This window comes from Drosophila virilis, chromosome 4 (genome assembly GCF_030788295.1).
Source record: "Drosophila virilis strain 15010-1051.87 chromosome 4, Dvir_AGI_RSII-ME, whole genome shotgun sequence".
Taxonomy (NCBI): Eukaryota; Metazoa; Arthropoda; class Insecta; order Diptera; family Drosophilidae; genus Drosophila; species Drosophila virilis.
In genome coordinates this window covers 7055082-7080364 of record NC_091546.1, presented here as the reverse complement: position 1 = coordinate 7080364, position 25283 = coordinate 7055082, and the positions used below count along the sequence as shown (strand labels likewise).

The following is a 25283-nucleotide window of genomic DNA, read 5'->3' as shown; positions in this document are numbered from 1 at the left end:
ACTAAGTTATCGGTTAAGATTGATTTGACCCGCGTACTAAGCCTTTCATATGGCGTGAAAGTCTGAACTGCGTATCATCCTTAATAGTTGATGCAGCCCTGCAATGCAATATGTAAACAATTGCGTGCAAATTAATTTACCGTAAGTTATAGTTATTAGTTAGCTGCAATTCTTTAAATATAATGTCGATGTACAGGCACAAGAGAAAACGTGTAAAGAATTTAATAAAATGGGAGGAACTGAATCCTCTGCAGCTAATAAAGGCGAATAATAATCATGTCTTCAAAAATTCCACAACTAAAACGCGCAAAAGGAAATCCTGAGAGGATGTGGCCCAACAATTCTTCAAGCAAACTGGAACACAACGTAGCTGGAAAGCATTAAGGGACAAATACAAAAGCATGCGCTCGATATTTAAGACTAATAATCGCCAAAGTTTGGAAATCGCGAAACCTGAGGAACGCCAGGTTCATGAACCTGATGAACACCTAGTTTGAGTATTGGCTGGGACATAGTTCCAAGGTTTCGAACCTGTTCGGGTTGCAGTCTTGGTATGTGGAGATCTAAATACCTAAAAAAGAAAAGATCATGTAAGTTAATTGGATTTGTTTTTATTATTATACACATTCTAAATGAGTAAAACATATTTACATACATTTTCACTTACAATTAACTAAGCGCTAGGGTAGATCATATAAAGATAGAGCTTTAAGTAGTATTATAACTTAATGATTTATACGAAATGCTGTCACTGTAAGGAGATGATTGTGTGGGCGACTATGCCTAATTAGTTAGGCTCTAAATGACCAACTAAATTAGTAATGTCACCTGGTGCTATTCTTAAGTAATATAGATTTAATATCTACGCTCTTGCTTCTCGTTAACAACGGTCAGCGGCTGGTAGCTGGGATTGGAGAAGGCGTCTGTGCTGCTGCTGCTGCTGTTGCCACCGGGCGCAGATTTGTTGACAAGATTCTTACGCGGCGGCTTCACATTCACATAGTTCTCGCCGCTCCCGTTTAGCGTCGTCTCGATGTGATGACGTGGCGAGGGCGTGGGCGTAACATATTGCTGCTTCAGCGCCTGAGGGAAGCGGCGTGCCTGCTCGGGACTGCGTTCACCATCCGATGTGGAGGTGCGATGTAGCATGGGTATCTCCTCGGGTGCCTGATCCGCTGCATCCACGGTGGGCATGCCGTTCTTTCGGCGCAACGGCTTGTGTGCGCTGCTGTCCATATTGTTGGCCAGCGTTGGCGAATGTTGGCCCACAACGGTTCGCGTATCTGGGAACGTGAAAGAGGTTTCGTTTGTTTCTATGGCTGGCAAATCGGCAAATTCTGTGCTTTGATTCGCGTCGCCCTTGGGACGCGTGGGTGAAAATATGGCGGTGTTGTTCTCGGCATTCATTTGTAGGTAATCATCGGGTGAAGCTTCGATTCCTGTGAACGGGTTAGTGTGAAGGATGTGTGTGTGGGTGTGTGTGTGTGTGTGCAGGCGGTTAGTGACCACATCCAAGCAAGCATTCCATATGTACTTACGTATATCGGGCACTATGTGCCCATTGACATAGCGCGGCGCCGCTGGTGCAAACTCATCCGGCGAGCCCATTAGCGATAAATAGTCCGTGGGCCGATTCTTCATGTACTCCGTATTCGAGCGCATATACGGATCGTTCAAATCCAGATAGTGCTGCGGTAACCAAAAACGAGTGCGTTTTAATAAATTGTAGAAGTGTATATAGCTGGGCTCCAAACCCAAATAAAAATATCCCTTGTTTCAGTTCACAATTGAAACTCGCTTCCTGGTTTTGAGTATGGTTCGTGAACCTGATAAACACCCAGTTTGAACATCGGCTGGGACATAGTTTCATAGTTTCGAACCTGTTCGGCTTACAGTCTGGGTATATGGAGATCTACTTACATTGGCCACATCCTCGCCCAACATGTTGGCAAGGCGTCGCTCCAGCACATGGAACAAAGGTCTGCTCTCGGGACTAATCATGAGAAAAAGGTAATAATTAATAATAATAATAATGATAATTAATCAGAAGATATTATATAATATTATTTACCTCTTCCTCCAGCACTCGAGCATTATTTCGTAGAGTTCCTGATTGGCATATGGCGGCTTTTCCATGCGATAGCCGTCGTTTAGCTTGTTGAACAGCTCCTGATTGGGATCAATGCCCGGATAGGGCACCTTGGACAGCGAGAAGAACTCCCAAAGCACAATGCCAAAGGACCAGACATCGCTGTAGGTACTGAACACATGATCGCTCAGGGATTCCAGCGCCAGCCATTTGATGGGCAGCTTGCCGCTCTCTGCAAGCAACACAAGAGATGCCTATTAAATGTATGTATGCCAAGATATAAATGCAACTTCACTTACCGGACTTCTTGTAGTTATCACCACGGTACATGGAACGTGCCAGACCAAAATCGCAGATCTTCACAACATTGTCCTCGCAGAGCAGTATGTTACGGGCTGCGAGATCGCCGTGTAGTACCTTCTTCGAGGATAGGTAATACATGCCGCGCGCCACTTGAAAGGCCCAACTGACCAGGTCGATGGTGGTCACAGTCATCGCCTCGGTGGAGTCTGTCTTGTAGTTGGAACGCCAGGCGGGTTGTATCGAGTTGTTGGACATGATATGTTCATCTGCACGGAAAGGGGCGCTCGTCAAGGAACCGAATGGGTTATAGGTAGCTGATGCCCGACACTTACCCTCTGGCACTGTGGTCATCACGGTTGCCTCCGTCGCGCAGGTGTCCAGCTGACGATCGTAGGTGCTGCCGCCGGTTACGGTGCGGCCGGCACGGGTGCCCGACCGTGGATCATTGTCGGAGTTTCTGCGATGAGTGTGCGTATAGTTGTTGTTTACGTGATTGATATATGGATGGTTCGGGAAACCGACGTTAACATATTTCAAGCCACCACCAACATCACTGGATGCACACGGTTAATATATATTGGGCACAACACAGACACATTTAGCAGGTTCAGAGCAGTGCATAGAGGAGGAGTAGACCATAAACATAACCGGAGCCACAACCACAAGCACGGGCATAGGCACAGGCACAGTTAGGTTTTGTGTGTTTGGATGTATTTTGGGGTAAGTTGTTTGTTGTTGTTATTAGTTAAGGATTGGACATAGTTTAGGTAGAGTGGTTGTTAGTACAATTCGTATTAGTTATAGCAGAAGAAACAAGAACAATGTTAGTTAACATTAGCTGTAAACCTACTGTTAAAGTTACCATGCGGTTACCATTAACTTACCGATGCAAATCAAAGTTGTCCGAAATACGTTGCGTCATGATGCTGGGATCAATGCGATCATTTATGGGATTTATCTGATTGATAAAACATTTGCGATTGCGCAACAAAAAGTTCTGTATATTGCCAAAGCGACAATATTCCACAATGACCATCAATTCGCCTGGTAAATTTTAAGGATTAGGTTAATAACGCAGAGTAACTATAGTGAAGGTCGAGGGGAACTTACGCTTTGCTATATTCTTAGTAACAGCGCCCAATAGATTAACAACATTCAAATGTTGTCCCAGATGCACCATTATTTTCAGCTCGGAGACCAGGGCGCGCACCACTTCCGCGTCGGCGGTGCGTTTAACCATTTTAACGGCCACGGTGCTGACGGGCTCATCGCTGCGTATGCCCTCGGCCTCGCCCTTGAGGACCACACCAAAGGCGCCGGCGCCCAGCTGCTTGCCCAGCTTCAGTTTGTCGCGCGGAAACTCGAATTCACGATTGTAGGGCAGCAGTTCCGCTTGCTCGTCCAATGACAGCGCCGGATTTATTTGCGCCACATCGCCCTCTTCAAAGTTGGCCAGTCCCGCGGACTTTAAGGCCAAATGATTTTTGCGCTCCTCCCGATAGCGTACGGCCAGGAAGGCGCAGAGTGCAATCAGTACGCCGAAAAAGATGGCGCCCACCCAAATCCATAACTTGCTCACGCCCGGAATATCTGTAAAAGATGGAAAACAGTTGAAATTCAAGCTGAGGCTCTATCTCTGCGAAAGTTCTAAACATACTGGCAATCACCACGGTCACGGAGTTCTCGATGCTGCCTAGGCGATTGGCGACCACACAGCGATAGATGCCATCGTGTTTGGGATAGAGATGGGGTATCAACAGCTTGGTGCCGTCCTCCACAAGGTGTGTGCGATTCGTCTCGAACAGCTCCACATCGTCCTTGTACCAGCTCACCTTCGCCTGCGGCACAGCCTTCGATTTGCACTCCAGTATCAGCGAGTCACCCAAGTTGCGTTCGATTTTCGATTTGGCATTGAGATTCGTGTAGGACCATTGTGGTGCCTTTGGATCGTGGACATAGACGGTAATCTCGCGACTATCGTACTTATCCGGGTCATTGATGTACCGGGCACGGCATTCGTAGGTGCCGCGATCCTTGTCAGCAATGGCATGGAACTTGAGGGTCTTTGTGTAGGAGTATTCCGTGCTGTTCGTTTCTAGCTCAACATCTAGGGGCAAGAACGATCAATCAAGACCAGTCAATCAATCAATCAGTCAGTGCACCTACCTGGACCCTCGCTGATTAGTTCGCCGTCGAGATACCATTCCAGATTTCCATCGAAATGATATGCCAAGGCGGCGCAAGTGAAGCTCTCTTGATCACCTTTGGCTATCTTGCGATTTGGATCCATGCCGGATATGCTAATGTTCTCGGCAATTGTGCCCAAAAGTACGTGTGCCCTGGTCTGTGATGTAACCAGTTTATTGTCGATCTGATTTTGCGCCACACAAATAATAATTCCAGGCTTATCGGGCGTAAAAATGGCCTCGTGTATTGACTCTACGCTTAACAATCCGGGACGCGTGTTGGTCTTATACTGTTCAAAATTATTTACAGGTCAGTTTATTCTATGTATTCTAAAACTTAAAAGCATCTTGCAACTAGTCAAAAAGAAGCTGAGAATACAATATAATCATTTTAACTCAAACGAAATGTTCACGATACATAACGAACATTTTTCTGTTCTCTTTTTTCATTAGCAAGCTTTACAGCTGTTAAGCTTAAGAGTTGTCTAACGAGTCTGTAAGAGCAACTGCTCCTTAACAGCTGCCACTGTTGCTTAACAGCAGTGCTGTTATATGTTCCCAATATCGGTTCGGAATATTTCGTTTGGGTTAAAAGCATATATGGATGATTAGCCTAAGCAAACCTAGTACCTGATATTCTTCCTGAACTGTTTCCGACTGGAAGGGCAATTGTTTATCGCGAAGCGAAAATCAGGAGCAAAATCAAAAGAAAATTTATTGAAATAATTGAAGATTGATAAATTTGATATATTTTTTAGTATTTAAAATGACTAGTGAGTGGAGTTTGTTAGAAACTGCATAGAATGTCAGGAGGATATTATAAAAACAAAGTTAGGATAACATTATGTTAAACTATCTGTTAGTTAGGGCAGATAGCTTGATAACATTATGTGAAATTCTCTATTAGTCAAGGCGGAACATGATGTTAAACTCTCTGTTAGCTAGGGCGGATAGCTTGATCGGTTTAGTTGGATTAAAAGGTTTCGTGGCTTGCATAGACTATTCAATACTTACGCTAAAGTTTTGCGAAGCAAGCTCACACGATGGCCAGCGCGGCTTGAGGCTACAGGGCTTGAAGAGAAATGTGACGACAGCCTGAGGAAACGACTTGACACTGCAATTGAGATGGGCTTCCTGGCCGGCCACCACATAGACATCACCCATGCTGAGAACAGGTCCCGAAATGACGCTCACATTGAAGCTCAGCTGCTTGACATCAATGCCATTGGTGCCCTTGAGCACATAGCTGCCGCTGTCCTCCAGCTGGGCATTCAGGATTTTCAACGTTGTGCTGGTCTCGGTGGCAAGTATCTGAAAGTTCTGTTCGGTGTCCCACACCTCAATGCCGTTGGGCTTGTACCATTTGAATGTCGGCTGCGGAAAGCCCTCAAAGTTGGCCGTCATCTGGATAGTACGGTTGACATGCTCGTGCACCGTATAGTGATTCGAGGGCTCTGACACCTTCAGATAGCTCGAGTTGGGCTCTGTTAAGTTGGAATTATTTTCTTTGCTTTCTAGAAGGGTGAGAAACATGAGAAATACTTACGCATAACATGCATCCTGTAGGAAGCGTACTCCATATTCCTAAACGAGTCACTCACGACACACTTGTAGGCTCCTTTGTCGGTCAACCTGGCATCTGTCACGGTCAGCTTGCTGCGACCCACCCGGTGGGTGGTATTCTTGGCCCGCTCGTCGAACAGCGCCTCGGTATAGTTGTAGCGAAACTGAGAATATTGAAATGGGCTTTCGATTAGGTTGCTTTTGAGAAAAAGGATTCCGTTTCGTGCGTGTATTTTATTTATAAGCTCTAAGATATCGATAGATGTGTAGATATCGACAAACCTACCTTGTCCACCTTGTCCGGAACAACCCAGTGCATGTCGTAGGAAACGCCGTACGGTGCGGACAGTTCGCAGACTAGCTGGAATGTTTGTCCCTCGTAGACATGGCCACGCGATGTCGAGTTGATGATGGGCTTGTTGAGGCGATCGGTCGCTTCTGTTGTGCGCGCAGAGAGCATTACATTATTAGAGACAAATACTTAGACTAGAACCAATTGGGGTTTGACAAGCGTATCTACAGCTACATGCATTGGGGATTAGTCGGGTTTTAGGAGGGAGTTAGTTAAAGACGTGGACACACAGGTTTTGGTTAGACGCATAAGAAGAATCTGAAGTAAGGCTTAACTGTTTATATATAAAGCGATATTAATAGATTATTTTTGACATGCGAAAAAAAAGGCAAAACACAAGCGGAAAAATCCCTTAAAACAAACACAGAAACCCAAGCAAAAGTAAAAATAAAAATAAAAAGACGAAAATGCATGACATTCAGAACAAGACAATAAACAACGGGAAGTGAGGGACAAGCGCAACAACTTACGCCCTTTTGGTTGCCTTGAGGGCAAGGGTTGCATCGGGGCCAACTTCGTGGGGCTGCGCTTTGGACGACGCGGCGAAGAAGACGACGATGGCGAGGAGGACGAGGATGATGATAACGAGGATGAGTAGTCAGTTTCTGGGTCTAGGGTCTCGGTGGTTACGTTATCGGTATAGTTATCGCTATCGATATCGTTATCGATCACGTTATCGATAGCGTTTGCAACATGCCCAGCACCAGATATTATTAGTGCAACGGTATCATTTACACTGTTAGTAACATTGATAGATTCACCAGCGATAACCATAACCTTAATTTCATCGTGCGTTATGTTAGTTAACATCATAGATGGCACCAAAGTCTTATCATCCAATCCGAATGCTGAGAATGTGTTAGCCATATTAATAAGACAGGTAATAATACAGGTATAGAAACAGTAGATAATAATTAGCAATAATAGAGTAGCTAACGCTAGATATCGGAATCTATTTAGCACACATAACCTCACATTTAAAAAGCATTTACGGGTTTAAATTCACCAAGAACTACTGTACTTGTGTGTGTGTGTGTGTGTGTGTATGTGATTGTGTTCTTGTGGCGTGTGATTAATGCATTTAAGAATTTTGATTCAATTTTCGAACAACTTAGATCCATAGCCATAGAAGGTGCAAATCCAATAACCGCTTTGAGAAATTTGAGAGTAATACGAGTATTTTTTGTTTTTTTTTTTTTTTGGTTTTGAAAATAATAAAGCAATATTTACGACACATATGGACGGAAAAAATCACAAATCACAAACTTTGGGGTGCAAAAACTCACTATCAATGTGACCGTTACCAATAAAGCGCACAACTATGATCGTGCTTTCCTCTTCATTATCCGGCGAGGGTATTTTGGGCTCGCAGTAATATTCACCGCCATCGGTAACGCTGCGTATTTCGATAACAAAGCCGCGTTTCGGATCATATCGAGCGGCTGTCTCACTGGAAAATGTCTACGGACAATGCACAATATATATACATATATATATATATAATTATCGTCAGATTTATCACAGATATCAAATGTTATGTGGGTGGGTGTGCAGCAGATAGAGAAAGCGTTAAATGACAAGACTTTCCTTCCTATCGATCGATCAAGTGAACAACAAATCTGAAAAATCGCTCCTAAACTTTTCTTCACGAATTTATGTTTTAAATATTAACCTATATATATTTATATATATATATATATAAATTTATTTGTGGATATGTAATATATACAGACGATCTCAAATATAGTATGGGGGGGCTGACTACAAGCAGTTACCATAGATCGTATAGATTGGACAGCTAGACTAAAAGAATGGGACCATGCACATTTTTGTGGATAGGTCCAACCTCGTCCTCGTTCGAGAGAGGGAGCACTGAGCGTAAGCCAAAAAAGTTTCCCGTAGTGGGAGCGAGATAAAAGACAGCGAGCCGTTCTACCAAACAAATCATTTGTATTTCGTACCCTCTTGGACCCGAACAAAAACAGAGACGACATTGGAGCTGTCGTCAGAAAAATCAGCATGGTCCCATTCTTCTACTCTGGTTGTCCAGTCTATATATTCTATGCATAATGCTACAATACTACAGATTATGTCTATCGTTCAGCGATAATACAGCTATTTACTAGTTACAGTTAAAATTCAACCTACTGTAATAGATTATTTCTATGTTGGGATCCTTTGTTTTAGTCGTGCTATTCGGTTTGCACTTCAAGTAGACGGGCACTGTGTCAGTGACAAACAATTTGAATCCCACCTTGGGATCGTAGCTTGCATTATTGTAGAAACTATGTCGGCTTAGATGAAGCATACTTGAGTATATTTTATCTTGCTGCTCGGCGGGAAGTATATAAATCGAAAGTCATCGTGAAAAGCGTGTGAATCTGATAAGCTAAATGAGATCTGGGTAACTACTTACATCACTGTTAAATGTCAGCAGCACCTCCGTCTCGGGCATGGCCGGTTTACAGGGTATTATCACTTCGGAGTATTGTCGTGCTTGGATGATGGGCTCCAGCGGCGCCAGCAAATTGCTTTTGTCATTCACAAACACATAGATGGTGCTGGCTTCATTGTTGTTGACCAGCTCGATCAGCGTCTCCTCGGTCCAGTTGTTCGGATCCAGTCCCAGCGAGCTTTTGATGCAGTAATAGGCACCCACATTTTCAACGCTCACCTCGTCCAGCGTCAGCCTAATGCCATACGGACGCTGTGGATCCCCAATGTTGTCAAATGTCTCGCTCAGCTTGTGTCCATAGTGGCCATGCCACCAATCGATGGGCTCACTGGCCTCGCACTGGAGCGTGTACGAGGTGCCCGCATCCAGCTTGAGAGAGTCCTTGCAGGGCGTTATAAGCGGCACGCCCATTTCGCCGCCACAATTGTAGAGTATATCGTTATCCTCAAAGTCATTTTGAGGACGTGGCACTAGATACAAAATCAATCAAATCAAATACCAATTATTTATTATTATTTTATTATAATCTTTTTCTCATTAGAGGATGGCTAGAACTTAAAGGAAATTATGTTTGGTTTCTCATTCAATTCAATTCCCAACAATTTGCAAATATTTCATGTGAGCTTTAGGCTTCTCTTCCATCTTACGGGGTATCTGCCAGTCAGGCATTGGAATTCAATTTCTCATGGAGTATGGGGTCTAATTAAATAAAACAAATGCCAAGCTTGTTTCAGGGCGAGCACAGGGTATTTGCTAGTCCATCATTTGGTATATGTTTTTATTATGCTTTTAAATTATTTGCGATACTTGAATACTTTCCATAGACTCTACAGCTTCTATACTTGTATGTATACAAGGGGTTTGTAGATGTGGAGAGGGAAAGAGTGAGAGAGTATGGCCGTGGGGGAGAGGGGTAGTATCGAAAGCTTGGCTAGCTGACTATATGTGTTGGTATTAGTACTTGCCTATATAATAATTGGCGAATTTGATACTCTCCATTCGAGCCAAACGAGAAATCTATGTGTGCATAAATTCTCTACAAAAATTACGGAGCATTTTAGTCACATGTAGACTTGTTTACAGAGTATAGGTTAGCTCACTCTCTCGCTCTCTTCGTCTCTCCCGCTCTTGGCATTATTTGCGATATATTTATTTCAAGGTCAGCAGCAAATATCGCTAACCCATTCAGAAGTTCGTAGTGTTGTGGAACGTGGCTTCGTAGTGCTATCGACTGTTATTTGGTTCAAATTGCCCCATTGGGCACACACACACACACACACACACACACGCATTGGCTTCATCTCCATTGATATGGGCACAGCAGCCGTTACGCTTGGCTGCGCCCGCATCAGCTCCCGATCGGAGACTCAGGCTCATACTCAGATCACGGCTGTAGCTCTAAAGGCACGTATGCATTTTATATTCTTTTCTTTTTATATTTTGTTTTTTGTTTTTTTTATAAAAATTGTTTGTTTACTGTTGATAAGAGAAAGCGAGCGCTGCTGATAGCATATAGTTCTTGGATCTGGTTGGATTTTTCACTGTTTACATTAGAGATGAGAGTATATTGGGTTCCCAAATTTTGCATATACATATATGTGTATATTCTATATGATTATCATCAACAGTTTTAGAGCTATTTCTGCTCAAATCTAACATATATCGATATTTTCAAATGTTACAGTTTGAAAGCCACTGATAGAAGTTTTAGAGCTACCAACCGAGAAGCTAGGTCTATCTTTTACTATCTAAGCTGCAACAACATTGTGTACAGGGTATTGCGCCATCGTGCCATCTTGTCTTTAGTACATTTTAAGTAAGCAATATGCAATAGATATGTCGCACAATAAATATGGCTGGCATACACTAAATTATATATATATATGGGGACACATTTTAATGCCTGACACTTTAATGGGTTATGCTGATCGTTTTAATAGTCGGCGCCAGTGCCGAAAAAAAGAAGTGAAGAGAAAAACGATTTCGCTTATCAACGATCGTTCGAAGTTCACAATTGTGTCTAGCGATTCACTTAAGGCTCTCTATAGAGATTGAAAGATCGGGAAAAGATGAGGCAATCGAGCGTGGATCATAAATTATAAGAAAGTCTCTCTCGCTGCGTGTGTGTATTTGACAGGAAGCAAGGCCCGCGTTCATTGAAGTCCAAGTGGATCGCATAAATACTCATAGAATATAACGAGACGACATTTAGACACATGATATATGAGATCAAGTCTCATAATATATATATATATGTATGCGCACATTTTAATTGTGCAAATTGTCAGCGTTAAGCATTTCATGGTCATCATTTAAATCGTTTTTTTTTGCCAAGCATACCCTGCAACCGAATGCTAAACAGGGCATGCCAAGCATTCAAATATTCTAAAAATACTTATGTTTTTGTCAACGAGTCGCTTGTCGCCTTTTCCGGATATTTTTTGCTCTTTGCACTTATCGATTCTCAGAAATTTCTTGCGGTTCGTTAAATTTTGCAAATAATTATCATATTTAAAAATAGAAACAACTACAACTATTATATGCCCTAGTCTTATGATTTCTATTCTATGGAATTACATGGAAGTGTATTTATTTATGTATAAAAAAATCGATACTTACATGCTTCCAAGCGGTCGAATATTGAGATCCCGATAAGGCCGAACAGCACATACAAGAGTTTCCGCATTTTGATAATTATGTTTTATGATATTTGTTGATTTGTAATATTTGAATATGTGTATGGATTTTATGGTGTTTTTAATATGTTTTACAAAATTTGGCAAAGCAGCGCCATGGCTCCAGTATCACTTAGTGCGCGAAGTTGGGTTGAATGCACTGCAAGAAATAGTTGGGATAGATATTTGTTTAAAGTTTTCCCTATTTCCTATTTTGGTAACTTTTGTATTTATTTATTATATAATTTTATTTATTTATATATAATTTATTTTAAATCGATACGGATTCGAATCTCAGTTCGAGTCTTAGCCAGTCTTGGCCTGAGCGGCAAGTGCTATATAAAATCTATTTTTAAACTATTTATAAAAATAACTGTATGTGTAGCCGTTCGTTTCACAACAATTCACAACACTGTTTTTTAATCCATTTACAATATTCTTTGAGTTTTCCGCTCGAGCGTTACGCGCAATCATTGAAAAGCAACTGAATTCCCAATCTGAGAACGAGTCGGGCATTCATTGGACTGTTTCAGGATATCACTGTGGAATTCATATTGCTTATGTTGTTGCTGTTGTTGCATGTATATGGACTGCTGAACTGTTAATCTGTCCGATGTAGCATTATCACAGCTCCAGTTTATCGTATGTATGCGCATAAACAAAAACAAACTATGCTTAAAAACAAGTGAGAGTCGGCTGTGCTCGACCAGAAGATACCCTCAACGCAGGTTCAAGCGGCTGTTACAAGTATTCGTAGCATTATCTATACACATGCGTCAAATAGATTCAACTGCTTGAATAACTTCGGTGCTTATTGTCCGATCTTTATGAAAATCGAGCTGCATAACTCTTGCATGCAAGTATGTGCAAATACTAAAGCCTAAAGGGTAAACTTGAAATAAACTATACAAAAGCGTACACTTCTAACTGGCTCTTAAAAGCTCTTAAGGGATTCTTAACGTTTTAACGGCAAAGAGACGAGGTATCGATAATGGGAAATGTTTCAAGTAACTCTGAGATCGACTGACATCGATCCGACTGTTACATAGACCCGCAACTAACCAATCTACCCCATTTAAAACGTTTTCAATGTGGGAGAGTGAGAGTGTGTGCACACGCAGGGTAACAAAAAAAAAAAACAAAAATTTGTGCGTTACGCATACGCACAGTGTTGCCAGATGTCGCAAAGTATGTTGTTGTGCATAATCTCTCACATCCGCTGTAAATGATATCCGCAGCTGAAAATGAAGCAATCTGTCGCGTGCTGAGGTCAAATGTCAAATGTCAAATGTCAGAAGTGTAATACCAATAAAACAGGGCAGCAACAGGTCGCACTCGCTACCGTTGACTACAGTCATAACTCTGTGTGGGTGGCCGTCTTCGTGCCCAGCTGTGCACTAAATGACAACGAGACATGCACAATTAAACAAGTTGACTAACACACAAATTGGAACAGGCAATTGTCGTTTTTTTATGGCAGGGCACGGACATAAATGTGCTCGTAATCCGTCCATCCAATCTGCCCCCGCCGCCCCCTGTCACAGCTGTTGTTCTGTTGACAACAAGTGGCCCATGTGTACAACGTATAAACAGGAATTTCATATATTGTATTACTTGGGGGCGCACCCAAACAAGAACGTAGAAATCAACTAGAAAGGAGCTGCATATATATGGTGTCGGTTAATTGCCTTTTCGGCTGGCAAATAAAAAGGCATTCATCTTTGTCAGCGGCAGCGGCAGGACATAAGGACACATGAGTCATCTCCTGCTGATAAAGAGCGGTTTGCTATCAGCTAATTAATGTACTCAACCAGCTCACCTGAGTGACATTGCAGGCACTTACATAGACTTTGGTCAAGTGCAAATATTGACAGCCAAATTGAAAGGGCAGCTTATGTTAATCGCCTGCCCATGATGTGGCTGGCACTTAATGGCAGTGCAGCAGAACAGCAGAGCGATTGTAAGTGGCCAGCAGATGCTCTGCGACTAAACTAATAATAGATTATGCCCTTAAGGGAATTGGGTAGCTTGAGTTAAGCATTACTTTATATCTCGTTTGAAACAGCTAAAAATAACTATTAAGTAACATTTGCGACTCTGACCCTTTAACATAACATACACATGAATGTTGTTAGCAGCGCTACAGCGCTAGTGATATTTTCTGTTGAACAACATCATCGCATACACAATTCGCTTTTATCACATTTATCATAACAGTTGCTTAACATTCATATGTATGTGTTTTAGCAGAAGTGTTTCTCGGCAATTATGATTATATAGCATTATAATAGCAGCACAACATGCATGTGTACTGTTTAGTTAACAGACTAATGTTATTAGCAGCTGCGCTTAACATTCAAGTACTTAGCGTAGAAACATTTTACCTCTTACACAACAATCTAGCTGCAAGCAGTAGTAAAAAGCGAAAAATGTTTCTGCGACAAAACGAATCAGTTGCCGGCTATGCCCAGTGCTGTGTTTGTATATAGCGTATGAAAACTTGCTTGGATCATTTTCATTTCAATTGCGCACGGCGTCTATTCCTATGAAATGTGTCTGGCAACATGTTGCCATGTGGCTGCAATGCCAGCAACATGCTGTTGTTGCCTGGACTTTGACTTCTGGGGCTGTTCCTCATGTTGTCGCTCGACTGGGGCTGCCTTTTTGTTGTTGTTGTCGTTGTCGTTCACGTTGACGTTGACGTTGTTGTTGCATCGCTGTCGTGGAGTTACCATGGCGACACGCCCACTTTTGCAATTTTCAAGGGCGCTCACGCATACCACTGGCCACTTTTTTGTTGCAACTGTTGCTGTTGGCTATATTTAGCCTCCTCTGACTGCCTAACCCCCTCCCACCTCCCCCCCTACAGCGCCGCCTAATTACCAGTTGCCCGTCCTGGTCCCACAGCCAGCTCTGGCCAGCAATTGCCTTCTGCGCAATTAGCGACAATTGCAACGGATTTCATTTGTTCCCTCTCTAGGGCACAAGGAGCTCATCAACTGCTGTCCAGTGTAATTTGAAATGTGATTTAATTTTTGCTTGAATCAACTATGATTCAACTTCAATTTTTTGGGCGAATTTCGTTTTACACGTAACCGCAAATCAAATTTGCTTAGGCACAAGGAAATGGCAATATTTAACATGCATGTTTATGACCGTTCTGTTTGTGCTATGACGTCATCAGCTAAACGCTCGAGCGGTCACCCTCGGCTCACTTCAATGGAGACGCCATAGAGGCCCCTCCCCCAATGCACACACACACACACACACACTTATGTTAGCTCACACTGTAAAAGTCTGCTGCATGAAAATCTGTTTAGATAAAAGACAATATTTGCGTATTAATTGAAATGCGGTCCAGTGAAGCGACAACTGATTGTCCGGACAACCGGTTTTATGACTTGGTGGGGCCCGAATTCCCCGCCCAGTTCCCCCTAGAATAGTTGAACTATCCATATATCCAACACTCTATTGAAAAGAATTAACATTTGTCGCTTAAAGTTTATTTGTTTTCAATTGATCTGCGCAAATGTTATGATCTTCATTTCTCACATGACTTTTCACAATTGAACAAAGCCGAGCAAATCTTAAGGCAAGTGAATAAATATAGAATAGTTTCTGAGGGGTATGAAATTCGATATGTCTGCTTGTGGGTAGACTCTGCTCGTACCTTATATTAAATTTATTTATTTACGTATATTTTTTATTTTTATTTTTCTTCATATCATTTCATATCATCATATATCCAAACATTTTCCCATTCTTCACTTAGTGTTAAACTTATTAATCAGCATTTATTTTGAGCTGAATTGTACTTGAGTTTTCTCCCAGTGTACTCAATCATATTAATCACTTTGCGATTGTTGAAATAAATATATTTTCTTTTCAAGTCTTCGAATTGATGTACAAAATGTTTGTATACTTGAATCGTTGCTTGTTTCAGATCTTTCAGCGCCTGGCACTTAGCTATTTTTTCTTATTTTTTTTGGATTTTTTTTTTTGGGTACATTGTTGTTTATGGGGCAAGTTTTGACACTTTGAGGCTGGCCCGGCGTGAAGTTGGCTTCTTATGGCCAATAAATGGAAAACTTTGCGTCGCGTTGCACATTGCATGTGCAACAGATTTGTGGCTGTCACGTTCTGTGCAGCAATTGGAGCTGTGGCAACCGCCAGCAGCTAGCTACCTGCTGCCACATTGCTTTCCCCTACGTGCCTGGCTGCCACATAATGCGGCATGTCTGCCGACTGACCCTCATCCTCAGCGCCATTGGCCATTTCATTTTGGACTCTAATTTCGGTTCGCTTCTCGTTTCAGTCTTAAATTGAATTTTTATGTTCGCTCTTAACGATTGCAAATACAAAATTGTTGGCCAAACGTGTCGCACATTTCGTTTTTATTTCGTTTTTATCCTCGAGCTGTGCACTTCCCCAGAAAATTCGCGTACAACTTGAACAGAATTCACATTGCTCTGCCTTAAAAATTTTAAGTAAATTTCGTTTTTTAAATATTCTTAGTTTAAGTAGATTGTAGACTATGCATTTAAGTTGAATTTAAGAAAACAAGTCTTGAAAATAGTTAGGTCTTCTTCAGCTTGAGATTTAAGAGAATTATTTAAACTAGATTTTGGCAACTTCTCATTTTGTCAATAAAGTAAAACAATTCTTGATTTAAGTTAAAAATTTATTGCAATTTTCTTCAACTGCAACTTTTTTATTAAGAAGATGTTTTTCTAGGATGGGCAATAAGTTTTTAACTGCTTTTAAATTTAAAATTCTTTAATTAAGTACACACTTCCTTGAATTTGAATACTCAATAATATCAGAAATTTTCTGGAATTGCGTATTTAAGTTTAAGTATTTAAAGAAAAAGTTTCTGATATATGAAACAAGTTTCAACTTATTCTGAGCACAAAATTCCATAAATTGTTCTCCAACAAAGTGTCCGCATTTAGATTTATGTTTCTGCAGAGCTTGTGACCTTTGCGGTAAAGTCAAGTGGTTTTCCAGCTCAATTGTTTTGCCATTGCAGGCGCAACAACTTAATGGGAAAAACTGCTTAAGCAACAAAAATATACAAATGCAAACAGCGACAACAATTCGCTGGCTTTAAGCCAACTGAAATAAAGAGAAAGAAAAAGAAATGCATGCAGCCAAAAAAAAAAAAAAATATGAGGAAATATTTTCAAGCATTTGCAATTTCTGGAACTGGAGTGTGGGCGGTTGCACGGGGGCTGGCTGCTCATTAAAATTCAGACTATGCAAACTATGCACGCAAATTGAAAATTTTGCAAATTTGGGCCAACAAGCGATTTATTGTGGTTTCAGCAAATTTTTGGCCCAAGCCGATTGACAGCCAGCCAGCCGGCAGGCGGGTCCCGCCTCCGACTCATAAATCATAGTTAACAATTGTCAATTGTTAGCCAAGTTAGCTGCATATCAGCGAAGATCTACAATAACAAAAGAAAACGAGTGGGCGGACAGTTTGTGGTGTTTGGACTTGCGAGAAAAGGAAAACCCAGTAAAAATACCCAGACTGAGAGAAAGCTGCACTAAATAGATAAGCAGCAATACGTGTGTGGGTAATTATCTATAAATCTATATCCATATTATATATATACCAAATTCGGCGATTCCTAAGTCTTATGGGTCCTCAGTTCAGCGGGCACATGCACATGGCTTAGGCGCACAGAACTTGGTTAGAGAAATGCGACTGGAAATGTTGCTGAAAAACACATCTATTGCCATATTGTAGTATATAGAAGTTGCAGAAAAATTGTTTTTTATTGTTCAAGAAGAAGAGAGAAATTATATTATAAAAAAAGAGCTTAAAGATATTACTCTTTTCTTGTAATATCTGACAAATTATTGCTGAAAAAAAAAAACAAATATCTTACTTTAATCATACGCAAATTGTAGTTCAAGAAGAAGAGCTTAAAGAGGTAACTTTTTTTGTTTGTAAATCATATTTATAGAAAAAGAGTTTTAAGATAATATTATATTACTAACCCCGAAGGGTTTATATTTTTAATATAATATATGATAAGCAATATTATATATATTTATATATTTGTATAATTGTGTTAAGTCCCTTCAACCTGTTGGTCAAAATTTTATATACACTTCGTTCGTTAACCCATTTGGTTATTAGCTGGCACATTCAGTTTGCGAGGCGTTTAATTACACTTGAAATGGACTCGAGTCCTGCTCTAAGCATTATCATTAGATGGTTCCCAAAAAATGTTCCGGCCATGACGCGATTCGCGTGCTCCCCGAAATGATGACGAAATTAGCTGGAAACACATGCCACACTCAAGCTTTTGTCTAATTCATTAGTTTTTCCTTTTTTTTTTTTTTGTCGTACTTAAGAGTCGCGTTGTGTGGGCGTGAATTCAGCTAAAGAGCAATTAGAATTACGTTGGCCACATTTTCGTATCTTATTAGAGATATGCGTACACTGAGAAAAAAGTTGTATGGAATTCTGAACATTTATTAGCAACTCAAATAGCATGTCATAGCAAATGTATCTGATGGATACTTTTGAAAGAATCTTCTGGTATTTATATATGTATCTTCCTTTTATATATATCTTCTTTATATATTTATCTATATCTATTGCGCAACTGCACTGAAAATAACTGTTATATTTTACTTATTATTATTATCTAGGCCTTAAGCCCGTCTACTTAATATATCAACTAAACTTATGGTCATACTCTCTCTCTCTCTCTCTCTCTCTCTCTCTCTCTCTATCTTAACATTGCTTGCGAAATATGTCAACTACATGTTGAAGCGAAAGTATTTTCTAATTATTGTTAATTAATTAACTAACGACAATTGTTGTTGTTTTTGGCACAATTTAAGGTTTGTTCCAATCTTTGTCCAACATTTGCCGAGCTGTTCGCTTAATTGTGATATATGAGCCGAAATATAAGCTTGTTGCAGCTCGTGGCGTGGGCTGTTGTTGACATATTTCTGCTCGGGGGCGGGGCAACAAGTGCAACTCCCCCCACCCACCACACACACACACATACACATACACAGCGGGGGGGTTGCTTGGAGTTGGATTGCGCAATTGTCTCTCGCTGGTTACGCCCACGCAGGGAGGCACGAGCGCAATTGCGGGCGAGCTGTTATGTCGAATGCAGTTTCTTTGCAGCAACAACAACAACACGAACAACAACATCTCGGACAACAACAACAGCAGCAGCAGCAGCAGCAGCTAATCTAGCAGACAGTTGCATAAACAACAACTGCAAAACAAACAAAGTTTTGCATTTTGATAAATTGGCAAGAATAACAGAGCGACAGCTAGCGGCCTGTTGCCACGCCCCTTCCCCGAACCCCTTCCTTACGTACTCCCCCGCAGCTGCTGCCCAGCTCCTCGCGAGACGCTGCCAGATAAAGGCCGTCTCACATATATATTTTCTTGCCTTTTTTTTTTCGGGCTCGCAATAAGTGCGGGCTCGCTTAAGATACTGTATCTGTATCTGGCAGCAACAGACGGCGGGCTTATCACATTGTTTAACATGTGTTTTGCAATGATCGAGTGTGCGTGCGAATGTGTGTGTGTGTGTGTGCGGGTTTTCGCTTATCTAAGCAGTCGTATACAGTTTTGCCCAAGTTAAACGTAGGGAAGCTGCAAAAGAGACTCGCATGCAAAAAGGCAGACGCGAGGGGGGCTGTGGTGTGCTAGAGGGGGGGAGGGGTGGGGGGAGTAAGCACACGGCTCAAGTGACTTGTTGGGATTTAATTGATATCTTTTTACATAATTGCAAAGAAAGTGGCGTATTTCAAACGAATCAAAAGTGAAAATACACAGCTACAATTTTTGGCCAACATTTAACAAAAGTTGAGCACATCAGCCACATTTATTTTTGCGCAGTGTAACAAAATAGCTGAAACGGTAAATGTAGCTGAGGCATGAGTCAGAGGCAAGGTGGAAATTTTCATAGAGCACGACTGGGGCTTTAACAAATGTGTCTTACATAATGTGGTCAGTAGGTAAAACACATCTTGAGACTTCAAGCGAAATCTTTGAATTACTTTTTCGCTTTCGATTTCATTGTCGCGTCCTATTAAGTGCTTTTTATGTTAGTCTCGATGAGATACTTTTGTTTTATTTCTTTTGAGATACTTTTGTTTAATATCTTTTCGAATAGAAACATCTTTCGTGGCAATTTGTTGGCGCGCTGCCCGATTTCTATATTAGCCATATTGTTGGCATGTAAACAGAATTAACAACAACAACAACAACAACAACAACAGCAACAAATGCCGCGAATATTATTGCTAAAATAATCCCCAAGTGGTTTGCGGGTTTATTTTTATATATCAATTTTTGGTTCGACTGCCTGGCAATGGCACCAAAAACTTGCATTCGATTGTTGACTTTTCGCTTCATAAATAAATAAATAAATATTTAAGAAACATTTTTATATTCGCCGGCTGCAGTTTTCTTTTGTGCTGGCGCATTTGGGTCACGGAAATGCATTTTCACAAAAAAAACAATCAAAATCTTAATGAAAACAAGCTGCAAAAGGGCTGTGGGGTGGGCTCTGTGGGACTCTGTGCTCGAAATGAGATTAAGTTTTTATTGCTGTTTTGCAGGCAAGTTTTCACAATTTACGTGCTGCAAATGCCGGAAAACATGAAAACTTGAAAACTTGAAAACTTCTAAATAAACATTATGAATAGCTGGCAAATTCTTTCCGCCAGGTGAAAGGCAACGCTTTAAAGCCAAGCCAAGAGTTATGGCCAAAAACGTTAGCCAAGCTTAAGCTCCACTCTTTCACCCAACCACAAACAACCCCCCCCCCCTCCCCACGCTCCGTCTCTGCCCCTCTTTTGCCATGGCCACCCACCAGGCTGAGCAAACAGACAGCTCAATGGCAGCGCTGGCCTGTTGTAAATACCCTGTATACAACATATGGGAGGGTAGGCTCGACTATGCAGTTCAGGTGCCTTTAAGAGCATAAACCTCAAGTCCATTCATTCTAACTATTTCAGTCAGCGACTTAATAAGTTTAAGTTGAAGAACTTGTACACCTCATCAAAATAAACTTGAGGTAATTCCATGCTAAACACACAGAAGGGCACAACTAAGGAAAGTGCCCAACAACAAGCTGTGAAATAAATAAAAAAACCATTCTTGTGTCTCTTCAAATTAGAAATGAAATCTAAAAGACGAAGATGATTTAGATAAGTTCGTTAGCCTATTTTGAACTGATTCTAGGGTATCTCGCAGTTGGGCATTCGCATCAACAGAGATGTTAGCCCAACTGAGCAGTCGCATTTGGAGCCTTACTTATTTATTTATGCTGCCTTAGTCCATTTACCAAATGTTTTCCCAACCGCAGCCACAAATCGCAAATTGTTGCGTTGCCAACTGCTGCAATTGTCGCATATGCCCTGTGTGTAGGGTATTCGAGTTCAAAGTAATGCAATTGGCATAAATTTGATATATATATGGTTCAGGGATACCAGGAAAAGCTATAATATGCTATGGCATGCTGAAAGCCAGAAAAGGTGTGAAAAGGTGTGAAAATATTCGAGCTGTTGGCCATTTTCCGTGTAAGTACTTGGGCTTTATTGATTTTCCGGCTTATCAAAACAGTTAGCATTTGTTGTACGCGGGGCGTGTGTGGCAAGTGCGGCCACTGCGGCAAGTGCTGCAAATAGTTGCATTTCCTGCTGCCGCACCAGACAGCTTGTGTGTGAGAGCAGAAGTGATTGATGCAACTGCAGCAATTAGCATTCTGTGGCAGCTGAATGGATGATGGACAAATGGGGCAAGTGTTCGCTCAAGTGTTGCCGCACGAAGTCTGCCTTTAATAAACAAATCGGACACAGCAGGCAATTGAGCAGTTGACCCAATTGCCAAACAGATACAATTTGTGTGTATTCTGTATCTTTGATTCCAGCCTGTGCCCGGCTATATCTTTGTATCTTTTTATCTATGCTGCGATCATGCGCCTAGCTTTGTATCTTTGTATCTTTGATTCCAGCCTGTGCCTAGCTGTATCTTTGTATCTTTTTATCTTTCTATCTTGGATGCGATCATGTGTCTAGCTATATCTTTTATCTTTGATTCCATCCTGTGTCCAGTTGTACCTTTTTATCTTGTTGATTCCAGCTTGTGCCTAGTATCTGTATCTTTGTATCTGCTGGTTGCACAGCCTGACTCATTTGGGGATCAATAAACATTTGTTTGTCTTTCGGAAATGAACTCGGGCCAGTTGATAACACAGCGCATTCGAAATTTATATTTTGGAGCCCTCGCTCTTGTTTGCAACCGGTTTAAGAAAGTTGTTTCCAAAACTTGTCTGCCAAAAAAAAAAAACACACACCGAAAACAATGAAAAACGTGAGCGTAAGAACAGTCTTTTGTTCATACCCTAACAGCGGATACTTTAAATTTGTCACAAAGTCTATTTGTTATTGATCAATTGAATTGTTTATATTAAATAGCATAAATATTTAAAACATTTAACAGCCAATTCTATTGTGTCTTTTCTTAGAACTTTACCTTTTGCTTCTTGGTTTTTTTTTTAATATGAATCATTTTTCGATTCAATTTCATAATTTAACTCAACAGCTTGAACATTATTTATTTCTTTGAGTTCTTTGCTTTTAATGTGAACTGTTCTTATACTCTGTATACAATGTGAAAAGGAGTTGCTATGCTTCTCCTTTATCATCAAGTGGCAGAAAGTTGGTTTTTCCTCGAAAACTTATTCTAGCTGTACAATTTTCAAGGGTATTTGATAGGGTATTTACTTGTCGGCATTTGTAGCTGATATATTAATGTTTTATTTGATTTGTCGGGTTTTCTTTCATTTTGGCAGCTGCAACTGCAAGTCAAAGGCGCAGACGTCATTTTTGGTAATTAGATACAAAACGGCGAGTATCTGTGAGATACAAATGGGAGATGCTAGCGATGATTAAGCCAGGCCAGCGACTGTCATAGTCAGCTGCTTACGCAGTCTACAGTTAACCACAATAACAACAACAACAACAACAACAACAAGAGCTCTTCACATTTACAGTCACGACAGCGATGAATCACGGCCTGGTTACCTGGCCGGGCCGTGTTTGTTCTCTCGTTTCGCTGGAATGCCTCAATGCCCCCACATATGAGCACGTACACACACACACACACACACACATACACACCGATACAGCTACGTTTTAAAGACACTTATCAATGAAAATTAATTTGATAACAATACGACACGCACACAGCCACAGAGGTCACTGATAGCGGCTCACAATAAAAGTGTGTGTGTGTGTGTATGTATGTATCCCTGGGCGCACCAAAAAAATGCAGCTAGTTCAAAAAAATGCGACATTGAGCGCTGTCAATAGGCGTCACACACACACACACACACACACACACACACACACACTTAAAATTCATTTGTATTGAGTTAACATTTGAATTGATATAACAGAAAATTTGCTTTCGTGTTTTGATGCTTTGTCACCACCTGTAGCTCTCCAGCTCTGCCCCTCTCTCTCTCGCACACACACACACTCTCTCTCTCTCTTCCGCTGTCTAGCTTTATCTGTTTTTTCTTTCGTTTTTGATATTTTTGCACAAAGTTCTAGCCACACAGTTTTTAATAATTTTTTTATTTTATCGTATTTTCATTTAAGGCCACGCATTAGCACCTTTTGATAAATGAGCACTTTTAACCCACTCGATTTTGGCATAACTTTTTCTTTTTTTAAAATATAATTTTTAATAATTTTGCACTTTTTTAACGCTTACGTTTGATTTTGATTTTTGAGAAGACGCACAACAAATTGATTTATTTACTGTTTGTATCAGCAAATCGTTTTGTTTTATATTTCTTTTCTGTTTGTTTTTGAATCGCAATATTTTTTGAGCTTTGAATGGAATCGCAAAAGCCGCGTTTGGCCGTTTTGGGCGCGCACTCGAGCGTTCGTAACGTCTGCACGGCGCGAGTCGTTAAACTGAACTAAATGTTAATGTTAAACGCGCGACACACAGCGGCAAGCTTGCGCGCAGCGTTGCCAGATCGCTGCAACATGTACTAAATGATGCGGTATGCTCGCTAAGTGCAGTAGCAATCAGCTTTACAGCGTGCTGCCATTTGGCGCCTTACTTTTCAAAAATTTCAATTGGGGACATTTCAGCAATATTTATGATAGAATTTATTTATTTATATATTTAAGGTGACTGAAATGAAATAAAAAGTATTAGCTTAGAGCACTAGATGCTATCAACAAATCAGACTAATTAGCGCATCAGCTGTTTAAAGCTTCCTCTTGCATGATGCTGCGCTATAAAAGTGCATGTTTATGAATTGTTTTGGCATCGGGATTGGGTTTGGGAAGGGCTTATCTGTTAGATCTACATGCATGTCAAATACCGCTCGACTAATGTCAAACAAAAAGAGTAACCAATTAAATATGGTAGCTAATCATATATATAGACCGACTTAATGGCCCGTCCGCCTGCAATTGAGCTGAACGATCAGCGATCGCCGGAGGCAGCCACCGTTTAATGTGCCTATAATTGGAGAAATTCCAACTTGGAGGCCATATAAGTAGGGCTGGCATAGAACCCAAACCGATCAAATCCATAGCGAAAATGTTGCCGAATTTTGTACTTCTGCTGCTCAGCTGTGCCGCCTTTGAAGTGGCTTTGGCCTGTGTAAGTCGGGAATTAAACGGAGATCTGTTACTTTGCGGCACATAATCAACATTCGTGAACATCCGCAGAACGGCTACAAGGCGAAGATTGTCAAAATGGAGAACTGTGCCGGCGAGGAGGGAATCATCCAGGTGGACGAGGGCTTCGGCGTCAAGCTGAACAAGAAGTGCGAGCTGGTGCCGACCGGCTGCTTCAGCAACAAGGCCTTCGCCACGGCCGTGGCCAAGTACAAGGTCCAAAAGGATGGCATCGTCATGAAGGAGGGCAAAATCGATCTGTGTGCCGCCGTCGATCAGGTGTCCGCCGAGGCGAAGGACATGCTCAAGGTATTCGGTGCCCCGTCGAGCTGCCCCGTGGCCGAGGAGAAGATCTGCGCCAACGATCACACCGTCGATCTGTCCAAGTACAAGGCCATGCTGGGCATGGCACGCGGTCATTTGATTATCGACAGCGAAATCAAGCACGATACTGTGAGTCGCTTTCATATCTACGATTCAATAACTCCTTGCCTACGATCCACCCCCCTTTTCTATCCAGGGCAAGTCCTGCTTCCATGCCGAGGTCGAAATTGTCAAGAAGTAAGCGCTGCCTCAGCCGAGATCTTCATTGATCTGATATTATATTATGAGTCTTGCAAATTAGCTGTATATTTTCTTTTAATAAACATATTGGTAATGGAGTGCACACGAGAATCAAGAGTTAAAGCATCTACAAGGTTTTTCACCCGCAAGCGTGGAAAACATGTTATGTCACACTCTGTGGCTGATCGAATCCAAATTAATTTTTTAAGGATCTGCGCTAAATATGATTTAAGACGTAAAATTTAAAAAAAAAAAAACTGGACCCGCGCAAAGCTGGGTGACTTCAGCTAACTAGTAATACCGCATTTATTTAAACATTTTACAACACTTTAGCTTACAATAAAGAATTCATTAAAAGTTTCACCCCCAAGCGTGGAATATGGGTGTAAGGCATGTAACT

At 41.3% G+C, this 25283-nt stretch overlaps 2 protein-coding genes and 1 long non-coding RNA gene across 10 annotated transcripts; 2 read left to right on the top strand and 1 right to left on the bottom strand.

Annotated features, from left to right (window-relative positions):
- Positions 1–80: 80 nt before the first annotated feature.
- Positions 81–1927, top strand: LOC116651550 (uncharacterized). Its single transcript, XR_004304556.2, has 3 exons — positions 81–141; positions 197–590; positions 1781–1927. It is a non-coding gene; the product is annotated as an uncharacterized lncRNA (long non-coding RNA).
- On the bottom strand, positions 596–23774 carry Pvr (PDGF- and VEGF-receptor related). 8 transcript variants are annotated; one of them, XM_015173144.3, is made up of 19 exons: positions 23394–23774; positions 11568–11783; positions 8910–9418; positions 7780–7954; positions 6964–7341; positions 6428–6579; positions 6125–6305; positions 5593–6062; positions 5209–5235; positions 4559–4868; positions 4050–4499; positions 3503–3982; positions 3277–3436; positions 2725–2945; positions 2389–2658; positions 2072–2321; positions 1921–1993; positions 1539–1689; positions 596–1283 (listed from the first exon to the last, which is right to left on the bottom strand). In XM_015173144.3, the coding sequence occupies exons 2-19, from the start codon at positions 11632–11634 to the stop codon at positions 856–858; spliced, it is 4752 nt and encodes a 1583-aa protein (XP_015028630.1). In that variant the 5' UTR covers positions 11635–11783; positions 23394–23774; the 3' UTR covers positions 596–855. The 8 variants fall into 8 exon arrangements, with proteins under 8 accessions (XP_015028630.1, XP_015028628.1, XP_015028627.1 ...); XM_015173142.3 differs by having other exon boundaries at positions 596–1439; positions 23394–23773; XM_015173141.3 differs by having other exon boundaries at positions 596–1439; positions 7798–7954; positions 23394–23773.
- A 344-nt stretch (positions 23775–24118) lies between these two features.
- Positions 24119–24994, top strand: LOC6628384 (uncharacterized). Its single transcript, XM_002052600.4, has 3 exons — positions 24119–24302; positions 24371–24772; positions 24840–24994. Exons 1-3 carry the CDS (start codon positions 24240–24242, stop codon positions 24882–24884), a joined length of 510 nt encoding a protein of 169 aa, XP_002052636.1. The 5' UTR covers positions 24119–24239; the 3' UTR covers positions 24885–24994.
- Positions 24995–25283: the final 289 nt, after the last annotated feature.

What these genes read in the sequence shown, in the direction of transcription:
- Pvr (XM_015173142.3), bottom strand. Translation starts at nt 11,634, where the DNA reads ATGCGGAAACTCTTGTATGTGCTGTTCGGCCTTATCGGGATCTCAATA. An exon ending in GACAACTTTGATTTGCATCG is followed by an intron (nt 2,946 to 3,276) that starts GTAAGTTAATGG and finishes GTGTGCATCCAG; the next exon opens with TGATGTTGGTGGTGGCTTGA. An exon ending in TGATAACTACAAGAAGTCCG is followed by an intron (nt 2,322 to 2,388) that starts GTAAGTGAAGTT and finishes TGTTGCTTGCAG; the next exon opens with AGAGCGGCAAGCTGCCCATC.
- LOC6628384 (XM_002052600.4), top strand. Translation starts at nt 24,240, where the DNA reads ATGTTGCCGAATTTTGTACTTCTGCTGCTCAGCTGTGCCGCCTTTGAA. An exon ending in TTGAAGTGGCTTTGGCCTGT is followed by an intron (nt 24,303 to 24,370) that starts GTAAGTCGGGAA and finishes GAACATCCGCAG; the next exon opens with AACGGCTACAAGGCGAAGAT. An exon ending in GCGAAATCAAGCACGATACT is followed by an intron (nt 24,773 to 24,839) that starts GTGAGTCGCTTT and finishes TTTTCTATCCAG; the next exon opens with GGCAAGTCCTGCTTCCATGC.